Here is a 12242-nt window from a genome sequence, read left to right as displayed (position 1 = left end):
GTTCTTTTATGACTATGATTATTTTTGCTTTTTCAGATGGCTTGCCTGGTTTGCTTTCTTTTTTTTTCTTTTTTTTTCCTTTCCTCTCCCCCCCCCCCTCTCTTTTTTTTCTTCTTCTTCCTTTTCGGTATTAACTTAAAACGCATAAAAAAATATGCTGTTTGTCTAAGTAGGCTTGGTCTGTTATAATTTGCAATTATGGCTACTCATCTGCATTCTTTCTCTTGCTCTCCCCCTCCCCCCCTCTCCCTCTCTCTCTCTCCCCCCTCCCCTTCCCATTTCCTCCCCAAATCCTTTGTTAGCTTTATATAATATATATTTTCAAGGTAGGGAGTAGAAATATCACGTGTGTGGAAAATTCTAGTTGATTGCCTGCCAAATATAAGAATCTTCTGCGCATGTGTGCCAATATTATGATTAGAAATGGGGGGGGCAGAGAGAGAGAGAGGCAGGGGGAACAAGAAAGCGTGGAAGAAGTAGGCAGGAAAAAAAAAGATTGATAGATGAATTAGAAATTGACAAGAGTTGTGGGGGAGGGGGTGTCTGGTAAAAACCCTATCCTGATGTATTTCGGGGCCCCCCCTTCTGCTATTTGTCAATTCCATCCCATCAGAAGCGGAAGGAAGGTGGCGTTGTTAAGAGGGAAATGCAACAAGGTGAAGCTGCTTGGAGGATTCAGAGATAAATGTTGTATTGGGTTGGGCCAGATGCAAAATGTAATTGTGTGTGCCCGCGTGTGTGCTTGTGTGTGTGTGTGCGCGTGCGGAGGGAGGGGATGGGATGGGAAGTGGATGATGGTGGTGGGGTGGAATGTCATTCTTGCACTCCTATTTCATGAAGTTTAATGGGGGTGGTTGTGGTTGTGTTGTAACTGGAGTGGAATCGAAAAGGGGGGTGACAACCTTCGATTTATCTGCAAGATGCTTTGTTGTGTGTGTGTGTGTGTGTATGTGTGTGTGTTTGGGGGGGGGTTTACAGCACAATAACACTTGGTTGGCTGAGCGGGTGAGCAAGGATTGTATTGTAAAGGCTTTCCATGCTTCCTCCCTCACCCCCCCCCACCCCATTTTGAAAAGGTGCCCGCAATGGAGCATGAGCTCCTTGGTGTGGGTTAAGCCTGCCTTACACCTGCTTTTAATTGGGGTGGGGTGGGGGGTCTGCGAGGAAAGAGAGGGGTTTTCTTTCTCTTTCCCCCCCCCCAATCGCGAATGGAGAGGCAAGGGGAGCCCCGGGCTGTACGAATTGACAAAGAGGAGGAGGAGGAGTGAGGGGGTGTGCGTGTGTGTGTGGGGGGGAGGGAGGACAGGCCTGAAATAGGACGAGGGGATTGGGCACACGATGTCAGCGCAGGCCCGATTTAGCCTCCGGGGTCTTATTTTAGAGTCTGGCACGGGTTCTCAACGGAGGCAGGCCGGGGCTGGCAGAAGCGACCGCTGGGCATGAATGCAAAAGGACCCTGTCGGATTGGCACCTGCCCTGGGGCTGCCCCCTTTACCCTCCACGGGCGGGACGGCCTTCCCTCCCCGCTGCCACACAGGCCAGGCTCCTTCCCCGTTTGTCGGTTTAATCTTTTGACCCGCGGGGACTCCCCCCATCTCCCCCCAAAACCCCGCGGGAGCGCAGGAGGGCACTTTAGCTTCCCGCCACCCCCGTTTAGCCTGCGAGACCTCTTTGGCGGAGCGGCTTGGCGCGGGGAGCCAATTAGTGCCAGCTGTGATTTATACAGGAGCTTATGTCCTGTGGCTTAGGGAGGCGGGGTGTGTGTGTGTGTGTGTTTGTCTGTGTCTGTGTCTGTGTGAAAGGCAAAGGCAGCGGGCGGGGGAGTAGGGCACCGGCGGGCAAGGGGCAAGACCAGCTCACCTTTCCTCCCCCCCCACCCACTCCCCTCGACAAGACATTTGCGTTGTAGGTCATCCGGCAGACACACTGATGGCCTGTCGCGTTGGAGGCTTTCCTCTTGCGGTTCCTGTGCTGCCGTGTTGACAGCGGTTCCCCCCCCTCCTCTCCCCGTCTGGGCTGGGACTCCATTCATCACTGCCAATTGCAGGCATTCATCTGGAAAAGCTCTCCTAGGCCGCCCGCCTGGGCCAAATCCAGCATTAAGCACCGCACGGCGTGACCGAGGTGGCCACAGCGCCAGAAACTGGCGTCGTCTCGGGTGACTTTGCGAATCTTTGGGTAGGAAACGGCTCCCGCCTTTGAAAACTGCGCCTAACGATGGGAAGTCCGTTTGGGGGTGCTTTTTGGGGGGGGAGGAGTGGGGGGGCAGGGAGGGAGGGACTTGGCAGCCTCGAGGTCTTGATCCTTGCCGCGATCCGCTGTAAAGTGGGGACCCTGCCCTTCCGACGCCATTGGATCGGGCAGCTGCCGAACTGGGCTCATTTTTGGCTCCAAAGTGTGTGTGTGTGTGTGTCGGGGGGGGGGGGTCATAGTTCAGGGAGAAATATTCGGCTTGGCAGAAGTGGTGGCGGTCCTCGATTTACAACAGCTCGTTTAGCGACCGAAGCTACAACGGCGCCGAAAAAAACTGACTTAACGACCGTTTTTCATACTTAAAAGGCCGTCGCGGCATCCCACAGTCATGGGGATGAAAAATTCAGAGGCTGGGCAACTGACTCGTATTTGTGACGGTCGCAGGGGGTCAGGTGATCCCCTTCTGGCAAGCAAAGGTTCAGTTCACAACTGCATTACTAACTTAACAACTGTGGCAAGAAAGTCGTAAACTGGGGCCAAATTCACTTAACAGCCGCCTTGCTGAGCCAGGGACATTTTTGACGCCAGTGTGGTGGCAAGTGGAGAACTCCTTGTATTTTTACGTCAAAAAGATAACGTTTAGTACCAGGCGGCACAGTGGGAACAGAGCAGCACCAACGGTGGTGGGCGGTGTCTCACGTTGCTGATATTCAGTGCCGAACTTTGGGGGGTCACGATCCCCAATATTTGGGGGCTGCAGGAGAAAGCAAAAGCGGTTCGGGTCCAGATTGAAGGAACTGGCAAGGCAATTTTAAGATGCTAAATAGTTGGGACACAAAAGGTTCGCCCTTCCCGGGATGTAACTTTCTGGGTGTTAAGATCTGTTGTAAATTCTCCTTTAGGCTCCCTCGATGGAGTAGAGATGAGGGGGGACCCTTGTCCGCGTTTGCCGATTGCAGAATGCCTCCCTCGGAAATTAACCTCGGGCTTTGCTTCCTTTAAATGCTGGATCAGGGCTTTTCCAAACTTGGCCGCTTTTAAGACTCGTGGACTTCAACTCCCAGAATTCTCCAGCCAGCATGGAGGAATTCTGGGAGTTGAAGTCCACACAAGTCTTAACGCGGCCAAGTTTGGAAGACCCCCCCCCCCACTCTTCTAGATAAAGGTTTACCTAGTAATTTTATATAAGAGCTACATGGTAGGCAGTCCTCGACTTCTGATTGTTTAATGAACATTCCTGCTTATGCCTCAGAAAGGATGGTGAATGCTGGTGTAGCATTTTTTGTCCTTAAAATGACACACACACCCCGACATGACCCATTTTGGGGGCTTGGCAACTGGTTCACACTTATGACTTTGGCAGCATTCCCACAGCCACACGAACTGCAATTTGTGATCTTGTTTGCCAGTTTTCTGACAAAAAAAAGCCCAAGGTTCACGCTTACGCCCATATGATTGGCTTCACAACTGCGTGATTCGAGTTTATTCCAAATTTATTTATTCTGATTTATTCGTTCCCTTAGCGGCCTCTGTAAAAATGGGTCCGGTCACACCTTATGCCTTTGTGGTGACTTAACGACCGGACCTCCTGTCCCACCTGCGGTCGTAAGTCAAGGATCTACCTATAGAGGGGGGAAAAATATACTGGACGACGTGCAGTGGGGACGAGGGATCGTATTTCTCCTGCTCTTTTATGTCGTATTCCCCACAGGTGGGGAATTAGCACAGTATCGGAGCTCGTAGTAATTTATTCTGTGTTCCAGCTTAACGTGGGAGATCTGCAGGAATGTGACCAGCCACTTATGAGTCTCAAGTTAGTCCCTGGCTTTAAATCATTTAGGTAAATTAAATACAGCGTGATCTCAATCTTGGCGGCTGGAAGATGGGTTGACTTCAGCTCCCAGAATTTCCCAGCCAGCCTTCAAAAGCCGCTCGGCAACTGCCTTGTTTAGCAATGAAAATGTCGGGCTGGATTGTGGCCATCAGCCGAGGGCTACCTGTACATGTCTGTGGAGATTCTCCATCATCCAGATCCTGGCAGCCCAAAGATGCTTTTTTTTTTGAAGAGGCAACTGGACTTCTGTTGTTTTTCTTTTGAAGAGGTTTCGCTTCTCATCCTGGAAGCTTCCTCAGGTTCTGACTGGACGGTGGGGGAAGGGAAGGATTTATCCTCCTTGCAGACAGCTGATCATTTGCCTTCTTTTAGGGCAGGGGTGTCAAACTCAATTTCATTGAGGGCCGCATCAGCATTGCGGTTGCCCTCAGGGGGCCGGGTGGGTATTGCCAGGGTGGGTGTGGCCTATTGGGTGGGCGTGGCTAGAGTGTGTATGGCCTACTGGGTGGGCGTGGCCAGCTCTACATCGTTGGCATCAAGGGTGCCTATGGGGGCCTGGGCAGGAGTGGGACAGATCTGGGGGTCTCTGGCGGGAGGAGGGTCTCTGGGCCAGGGCCAAGGCAGTGGGGGCCGTTCCCTCACTGTTTCCAGGATGGCTTCGCGGGCCACATGAAACCACTTCGCGGGCCGGATCCGGCCCCCGGGCCTTGTGTTTGACATGTCTGTTTTAGGGGGTCGTTGAGGCCACTTGGAGGTTTGTCTGTGTCCTCAGTTGTCCCAAAGGTGCTTTTTTCAAGAGGCAACTGGACTTCCGTTGTTTTCCTTTTGAAGAGGTTTCGCTTCTCATCCCGGAAGGTTCTTCAGCTTCTGACTGAATAACGCGGAGGAGGATGAAAGGATTTATATTCCTTGCAGTCCTCCTATAAACATAAATCCTTCCGTTCTCCAGCATTCCTCCAGAACTGAAGAAGCTTCTTGGAATGAGAAGCAAAACCTCTTCAAGGAAATGCAAAGAAAATCCAGTTGCTTTTTGAAAAAAAAAGCCCCTTTGGGGCTATCTGTACAGTAACTCAATCCCAAGCTTGTCTGGACTGGGAAAGGAGAAGGGGAGGGTAGAACTAAAGAGAACGTGACTTCAATAATCTAGGTTTATTTACAGGAAGTCCTCGACTTACAACAGTTCATTTACTGACCATTCAAAGTAACAACGGCACTGGGAAAAGCGACTTACAATCGTTTTGCACACTTAACGGCCGTCGCGGCATCCCCGTGGTCACGTGATCAAAATTCAGATGCTTGGCCACTGCTTCTTGTTTACGACGGTGGTCATGAGATCCCTCTTGGCGACCTTCCGGCAAGCCAAGTCAATTGGGGAAGGCAGATTCGCTTAACAGCCAGGTTACTAACTTAACCACTGCAGTGATTCACTTAAACCACTGTGGTAAGATGGCTCGAGACTCAACAAGTGTCTCACTCAGTGACGTAAATGTTGGGCTCAGTCGTAAGTCGAGGACTTCCTGTATTTCCAACGGATTGAAGCAGCGCCTGTGTCATTCCTGGGGGTCGTGAACTCGGCACTCGGCTTTTAATAGTGTCCGCTGGCTATGCTGTCTTTGAACCTCACCTTGTTCTAGACCAGGGGTCTTCCAACTTGGCCGTTTGATGGCTTGTAGACTTCAACTCCCAGAATTCCTCAGCCAGGCACGCCGGCTGAGGAATTCTGGGAGTTGAAGTCCACAAGTCACCAAAGGGCCAAGTTGGAAGACCCCAGCTTGTGGACTTCAGCTCCCAGAATTCCTCAGCCAGGCACGCCGGCTGAGGAATTCTGGGAGTTGAAGTCCACAAGTCGCCAAAGGGCCAAGTTGGAAGACCCCAGCTTGTGGACTTCAGCTTGAATGAAGGCCTAAACGTTTCGCAGCAAGTCCCGGGTGCGACCTAGCGCTTGAATACATTTAGTAATCGCCGTTGTAAAAGAGGCCGGGCCCCCGAATGGCTACGGTCGGCTATCCTGTAAGGGTTATGGCCGAGCAGGATCTTGAACCTGAACGGGGAGAGTGTCCCTATTTAGAATTGAGAACCTTGGACCCTTGGGGCTGGAAGGGAACCTCGGAGGTCCTCCAGTCCAACCCCCTACGCGACCCCTGGCGGCGAGACGTCCCACTGATTCCTTAATGGAATAACAGCGTCGGAAGGGACCTCCGACGCTGTTACCCAAGCCGGAGGCCCTAGATACCATTTCAGACCATGTCTTCTTGAAAACCATCGGTGATGGAGCCTCCACCGCTTCTGGAGGTGACATCCACCGGTTGATTTCTTCTCACAGAGGGGTTTTTGTATCCTCTCTCTCTCTCTCTCTCTCTCTCTCTCTCTCTCTCTCTCTGACCCCACGTTGTCTGAAGGTGTTGGGCTTAATCCTGGGTTTTCCCCCCCGAACCGGTTTGACTTCAGGTCAAAAAAAAAAAAAAAGCCACCCCTAGCGTCTCCGCTTGTTGGAAACTCGGTTTTGTGAATTGGGTGACAGCGGGACACCTGCGTGCTTGCGCTTCTAATTTGGGGAGAAACTTTTTCTGGGAATGTCGACACTTTGGGCTGGCTGATTCACACACAGACACACACACACACAGACACAGAGACACACACACCCCAATTCATCACTGCCGGGTTAACGGCGAGAGCCTCTTCCATCTCTTTCCCGGCCCCGCTTTGTCAGGCGAGGCAAGAGAAATCGGCCGACGGGGCTCTCTGGAGCCTCTAATTACGGCGGAGGTAGCTGTCCTGTGATATTAATGAGTGGGGGGTGGTGGCCGTGCCGGGGGGGGGGCTCCCTTCCTCTTGTGCCTGCGGAGGGAGAGCGGGAGGTTAAAACCAGTGGAGAAAAGCCGGGGGGGGGGATTAATGGCCTCTCCTGCGTCTTTAATACGGCGGAAGTGATTTCCGTGGCAGTTAGGTGGAGTTGCTTCTGATTTACAACAAGGGTGAATGAGAGGGGAGTTGGCCCGGGTGACTCTTATTAAGGAGTTATGTTTGGTTGCTACACCTGCAGCATAAAAGGACCACCACCAGCACCGCCTCCACGGCTTGCCATTCTCACACTTCCGCTGGCCTTGGGAAATTGGAAGCCTCACACACACACACACACACACACACACAGCCGCCTTTTATAGGGATCGTGGTGTTGCTAAGTACCTTCCTTCCTTCCTTCCTTCCTTCCTTCCTTCCTTCCTTCCTTCCTTTCTTCCTTCTAGCACCGATGATGTTCCCTAGTTGGGTCATGAAACATCTGCAAGGAAACCGCCCAGCTCAGAGACCACCAAGGACCCCGCAGTCTCTTTCTTTCTTTCTTTCTTTCTTTCTTTCTTTCTTTCTTTCTTTCTTTCTTTCTTTCTTTCTTTCTTTCTTTCTTTCTTTCTTTCTTTCTTTCTTTCTTTCTTTCTTTCTTTCTTTCTTTCTTTCTTTCTTTCTTTCTTTCTTTCTTTCTTTCTTTCTTTCTTTCTTTCTTTCTTTCTTCACCAGTACTTCTGGAAGAGGTTTTGGCACACTCTGCTTATAATAAGCCAAGGAGAGGTAGGAGAAAGAGCCCGGGGTCTCCTCCAAGCCCGACAGTTGAGACTAAAAAGAATCGTCAAAAGCGAGAAATAATTGAACTTGTCTGAATTGGGCCGACGATGGCAGGATTCAAATGGAAGACAGTCCTCGGAAGTTCAAGGTTGAACGACGGAGGGTTCTGAGCTGGGTGGTTTTCCTGGCAGACGTTTCCTGACCCAACTAGGGAACCTCATCAGTGCTAGAAGGAAAGGGAAGGAAGGAAGGAAGGAAGGAAGGAAGGAAGGAAGGAAGGAAGGAAGGAAGGAAGGAAGGAAGGAAGGAAGGAAGGACTGTGGGGTCCTGGGTGCTCTCTGAGCTGGGTGGTTTTCTGGCAGACGTTTCATGACCCAACTAGGGAACATCATCAGTGCTAGAAGGAAAGGAAGGAAGGAAGGAAGGAAGGAAGGAAGGAAGGAAGGAAGGAAGGAAGGAAGGAAGGACTGTGGGGTCCTGGGTGCTCTCTGAGCTGGGCGGTTTCCTTGCAGACGTCTCATGACCCAACTAGGGAACATCATCAGTGCTAGAAGGAAAGGAAGGAAGGAAGGAAGGAAGGAAGGAAGGAAGGAAGGAAGGAAGGAAGGAAGGAAGGACTGTGGGGTCCTGGGTGCTCTCTGAGCTGGGCGGTTTCCTTGCAGACATTTCATGACCCAACTAGGGAACGTCATCAGTGCTAGAAGCGAGCGGGGTTTGCAGAGAGGAGGAAGGAGAAGAGGGAAGGAGGAGGAGGAGGATGATTACTATGGAATCCTGGGTGCTCTCTGAGCTGGGTGGTTTTCTTTTGCAGACGTCTCATGACCCAACTAGGGAACGTCGTCAGTGCTAGAAGGGAGGGGGGTGGTGGAGTGGAGGAGGAGGAGGGCTGTGGGGTCCTTGGGGCTCTCTGAACCTGGGTCTTCTGGCAGATGTTTCACGACTCAATTAGCTAACCTCATCAGTGCTAGAAGGAAGTGGGACTTGGGGAGGGAGGAGGAGGAGGAGGAGGAGGAGAGGACTGTGGGGGTCCTTGGCGCTCTCTGAGCTGGGTGCTTTTCTTGCAAACATTTCATGACCCAACTAGGGAACATCATCAGTGCTAGAAGGGAGGAGGAGGACGACTGTGGGGTCCTTGGTGCTCTCTGAGCTGGGCGGTTTCCTTGCAGACCTTTCATGACCCAACTAGGTTACCTCATGAGTAAATAAGAGGGTGGGGTTTGCGGGGAGGGGGAGGGGGGGGAGGAGGAGGAGGCCTGTCATCAGTGCTAGAAGGGAGTGGGGTCAACCAGCCCCCAGAGCACAGTGCAGCTCTTCACCGCCTGGCCCTTCCCGCACTAGGCCGAGAGTGCAGCGGGGTGTGTGTGTGTGTGTGTGGTGTGTGTGTGTGTCTGTGTGTCAGGCTGAGTGAGGCCCCTCCTTGTCCCTGGTCCCCAAGCTCGGACGTAGCCCTTAAGCGGCATCAACAACACAGACCGGTGAATCCTTTTTCCTCCTGTTTTTTTTCCTTTTTTTTTTTTTAACTGGGGATCCTTTTCCCGCTTTGGCCTCCCAGACGACGAAGAGGAGGATCTGTGCAACTTGGAGAGTCCCCTGGTGGTCAAGAAGAAGAAACGGGGCCCGAAAAAGCAGAAAGAGAACAAGCCGGGGAAACCCAGGAAGCGCAAAAAACTAGTAAGTGGCGCCAAGCGGGCCTCTCGTCTTTCCCCAGTTACATCCAGGTGACCCAGCAGGATGGGGAGACGGGGTGTGTGTGTTAGGGGTCCCCTCTCTTGAGGGGGTCCATCTGGTGGGACCCAGAAGGAGGGCCTTCCAAATGACATTCCCTGTTAGATGAGACACAGCCTATGTCTGCAGGGAGATCCGTCTGTCTGTCTGCCTATATCTACCTATCTTTGTCTGTCTGTCTGTCTCTCATCTGTCTCCATCCATCCATTGCAGCCATCCATCCTATCTGTCCGTCCTTCCATTCTTTCTTTCTATCTATCTATCTATCTATCTATCTATCTATCTATCTATCTATCTATCTATCTATCTATCTATCTATCTATCTATCTATCTATCTATCTATCTATCTATCTATCTATCTATCATCTATCTATCTATCTATCTATCTATCTATCTATCTATCTCTATCTATCCATTCTATCTATCTATTCTATCTATCTATCTATCTATCTATCTATCTATCTATCTATCTATCTATCTATCTATCTATCTATCTATCTGTCTCATCTATCTCCAGCCATCCCATCCATCCATCCATCCTGTCTGTCCATCCATTCTATCTGTCTGTCTGTCTGTCTGTCTGTCTCATCTCTCCATCCATCCATTACAGCCATCCTATCTGTCCGTCCATCCATTCTCTCTCTCTCTCTCTCTGTGTCTCTCTCTCTCCCGTATCCGTCTATCCCTCTAGCATCATTTATCATTCTCTCTCTCTCTCTTCTCTCTGGTGGGACCAAGAAGGAGGGCCTTCTCCGTGGTGGCTCCCTCCCTGTGATTCAAAGGACCGTCAAAGGTCTATAAGGGAAGGGATGAAACCGCAAAAAAAAAAGAAAAAAAGAAAAAAAAAGAACTCCACCTTTAACGCCGTCATGGCCAGGAGCAGAATAACCGTTCTTATTCCCTTTCTCCCTTCGACCGGCCGGTTATACATCGTTTTTATTGCTTTAAGGCATGTTTTAAGATTTTTTTTAATTGCAAGATGTGTTTCTGAACCCCGGGGACCGCTCAGAGCCGTTTGTCGAGATGGGCAGCTACCTAAACCAATCGAGAGAGAGAGACTATCGGTGTAGAACGCGGGGTGGGAACCGTGGGCGCTTGACGACCTGTGGACTTTGACTCCCAGCATTTCCTGGCTGGCTCAGGGATTCTGGGAGTCGGAAGTGCACAGGTCCTCAAAGGGGCGTCCTTCCCCCCCCCCCGCCCCCACTGGTCCCTTGGCTGTTTCTTCTTCTCAGCCAAAGCTGCCTAAAAAGCTTTTCTGCATCTCCTCTTTGCGTTGGTTAAGCACTCCCCCCCCCCACCAGGACTGTTTTATTTCTTTGCCAAGTCTCTTTATTATTGTGTCGCAATAAAAAAACGGGGGTGGGGGGGTGGGGGAGGGAGGAAGGCTGGTCCTTAACGAACGCTAAGGATCTCGCGCTCGCTGCCTCCTCTCCAGCTCTGGAGGGTTTGTTTGGTTTTCTCCAAACCTCCCCCCCCCCACCCCTTTTCTCGGCAGGTCAGCGAGGATGAGTTCGAGTCAGACCGAGAGGAGTACCGGGCGAAGTCGGAGAGCGGCGGCAGCGATTATGGCGGGCTGGGGAAGAAGAAAAGGCGCAAACATCGGGAGAAGAAAGAGAAGAAGACCAAGCGGCGGAAAAAGTCGGAAGAAGACGGAATGCAAAAGCCAAAGGTAAAAAAAAAAAAAAAGATCTCGGGGAGGGCTTTAAATCCCGGCCTCCTCCTCCTCCTCCTCCTCTTCCTCCTCCTCCTCCTCCTCCTTGGCTGGGATTGTCCGGCGTCAGCCACCGGATCTCCTTGCGGTACAAGAGTCTTCCCAGTCAGATGAGGTTTCAGGGGGACTTAGGGATGGAGGGCAGGTTGATGCCTCCTGTGGCTGGGCTAGGATTCCAGGCTAGTTCCCCACTTGATCCCTTCTTCCTTCCTGCCTTGCCGGGCCTTTCCCAGCACGTACGAGAGCAGTCAGCTTCAGGACTCACCCCCTTCTGATCCCTGGAACAAAAGAGGCAAAAGCCCTTTCTTTCTTTTTCTTTCTTTCTTTCTTTCTTTCTTTCTTTCTTTCTTTCTTTCTTTCTTTCTTTCTTTCTTTCTTTCTTTCTTTCTTTCTTTCTTTCTTTCTTTCTTTCTTTCTTTCTTTCTTTCTTTCTTTCTTTCTTTCTTTCTCTTTCTTTCTTTCTTTCTCTCTCTCTCTCTCTTTCTTTCTTTCTTTCTTTCTTTCTTTCTTTCTTTCTTTCTTTCTCTTTCTTTCTTTCCTGCTTGCTTGCTTGCTTGCTTGCTTGCTTTCTCTTTCCCTCTCTCCCTCCCTCCCTCTCTTCTCATTCCCTTCCTTCCTTCCTTTTTGTTTCTCTTTGTCTTCTTTCCTCCCTCCCTCCCTCCCTCCCTTCCATTTCCTTCCTTCCTTCCTTCCTTCCTTCCTTCCTTCCTTCCTTCCGTCTTTGTCTTCCTCCCTCCCTCCTCTTTCCTTTCCTTTCCTTTCCTTTCCTTTCCTTTCCTTTCCTTTCCTTTCCTTTCCTTTCCTTTCCTTTCCTTTCCTTTCCTTTCCTTTCCTTTCCTTTCCTTTCCTTTCCTTTCCTTTCCTTTCCTTTCCTTTCCTCCCTCCCTCCCTCCCTCCCTTTTTTTCTGTCTTTGTCTTCCTCCCTCCCTCCTCATTCACTTCCTCTCTCCCTCCCTCCCTCCCTCCCTCCCTCCCTCCCTTCCTTCCTTCCTTCCTTGCTTCCTTCCTCCCTATGGCTGCCCAATCGCTCGCAGTGACGCTCAGTGGCTTAAAACCCAACATAAAGAATAAAAAACAACCCCTCACCCCACCCTCCTGGAGACAACACACAAAAAAGAAGCCACTTGAGGGCCGCCATCCCACTCTGGCTTCCCCAGGCCAGCGGGCAGAGCCCGGCCTTCAGCGCGTCGTGCGTGCGGGAGAGTGTCCCAGAGGAGG

The 12242-nt window shown here is 51.2% G+C and overlaps 1 protein-coding gene across 4 annotated transcripts in view; it reads left to right on the top strand.

The window, feature by feature from the left end:
• The window catches only part of LOC308676618 (chromodomain-helicase-DNA-binding protein 3-like), a 103981-nt gene that overhangs the window by 8564 nt on the left and 83175 nt on the right, over window positions 1–12242 (top strand). For 2 of the 4 annotated variants that reach the window (XM_081342539.1, XM_081342538.1), the window contains exons 2-3: window positions 9138–9256; window positions 10809–10982. In XM_081342539.1, coding sequence (XP_081198665.1) covers window positions 9138–9256; window positions 10809–10982 — 293 coding nt within the window. Of the gene's footprint in view, window positions 1–456; window positions 657–9137; window positions 9257–9839; window positions 10260–10808; window positions 10983–12242 lie in introns of those variants that run through there. The other 2 variants (XM_081342540.1, XM_081342541.1) reach the window with 2 other exon arrangements.

The sequence above is a fragment of the Vipera berus genome (genome assembly GCF_964194415.1).
Source record: "Vipera berus genome assembly, chromosome: W".
In the NCBI taxonomy this organism is placed as follows: domain Eukaryota; kingdom Metazoa; phylum Chordata; class Lepidosauria; order Squamata; family Viperidae; genus Vipera; species Vipera berus.
Note: the sequence above shows the minus strand (reverse complement) of the source record. Positions and strands in the feature narration are given on the sequence as shown.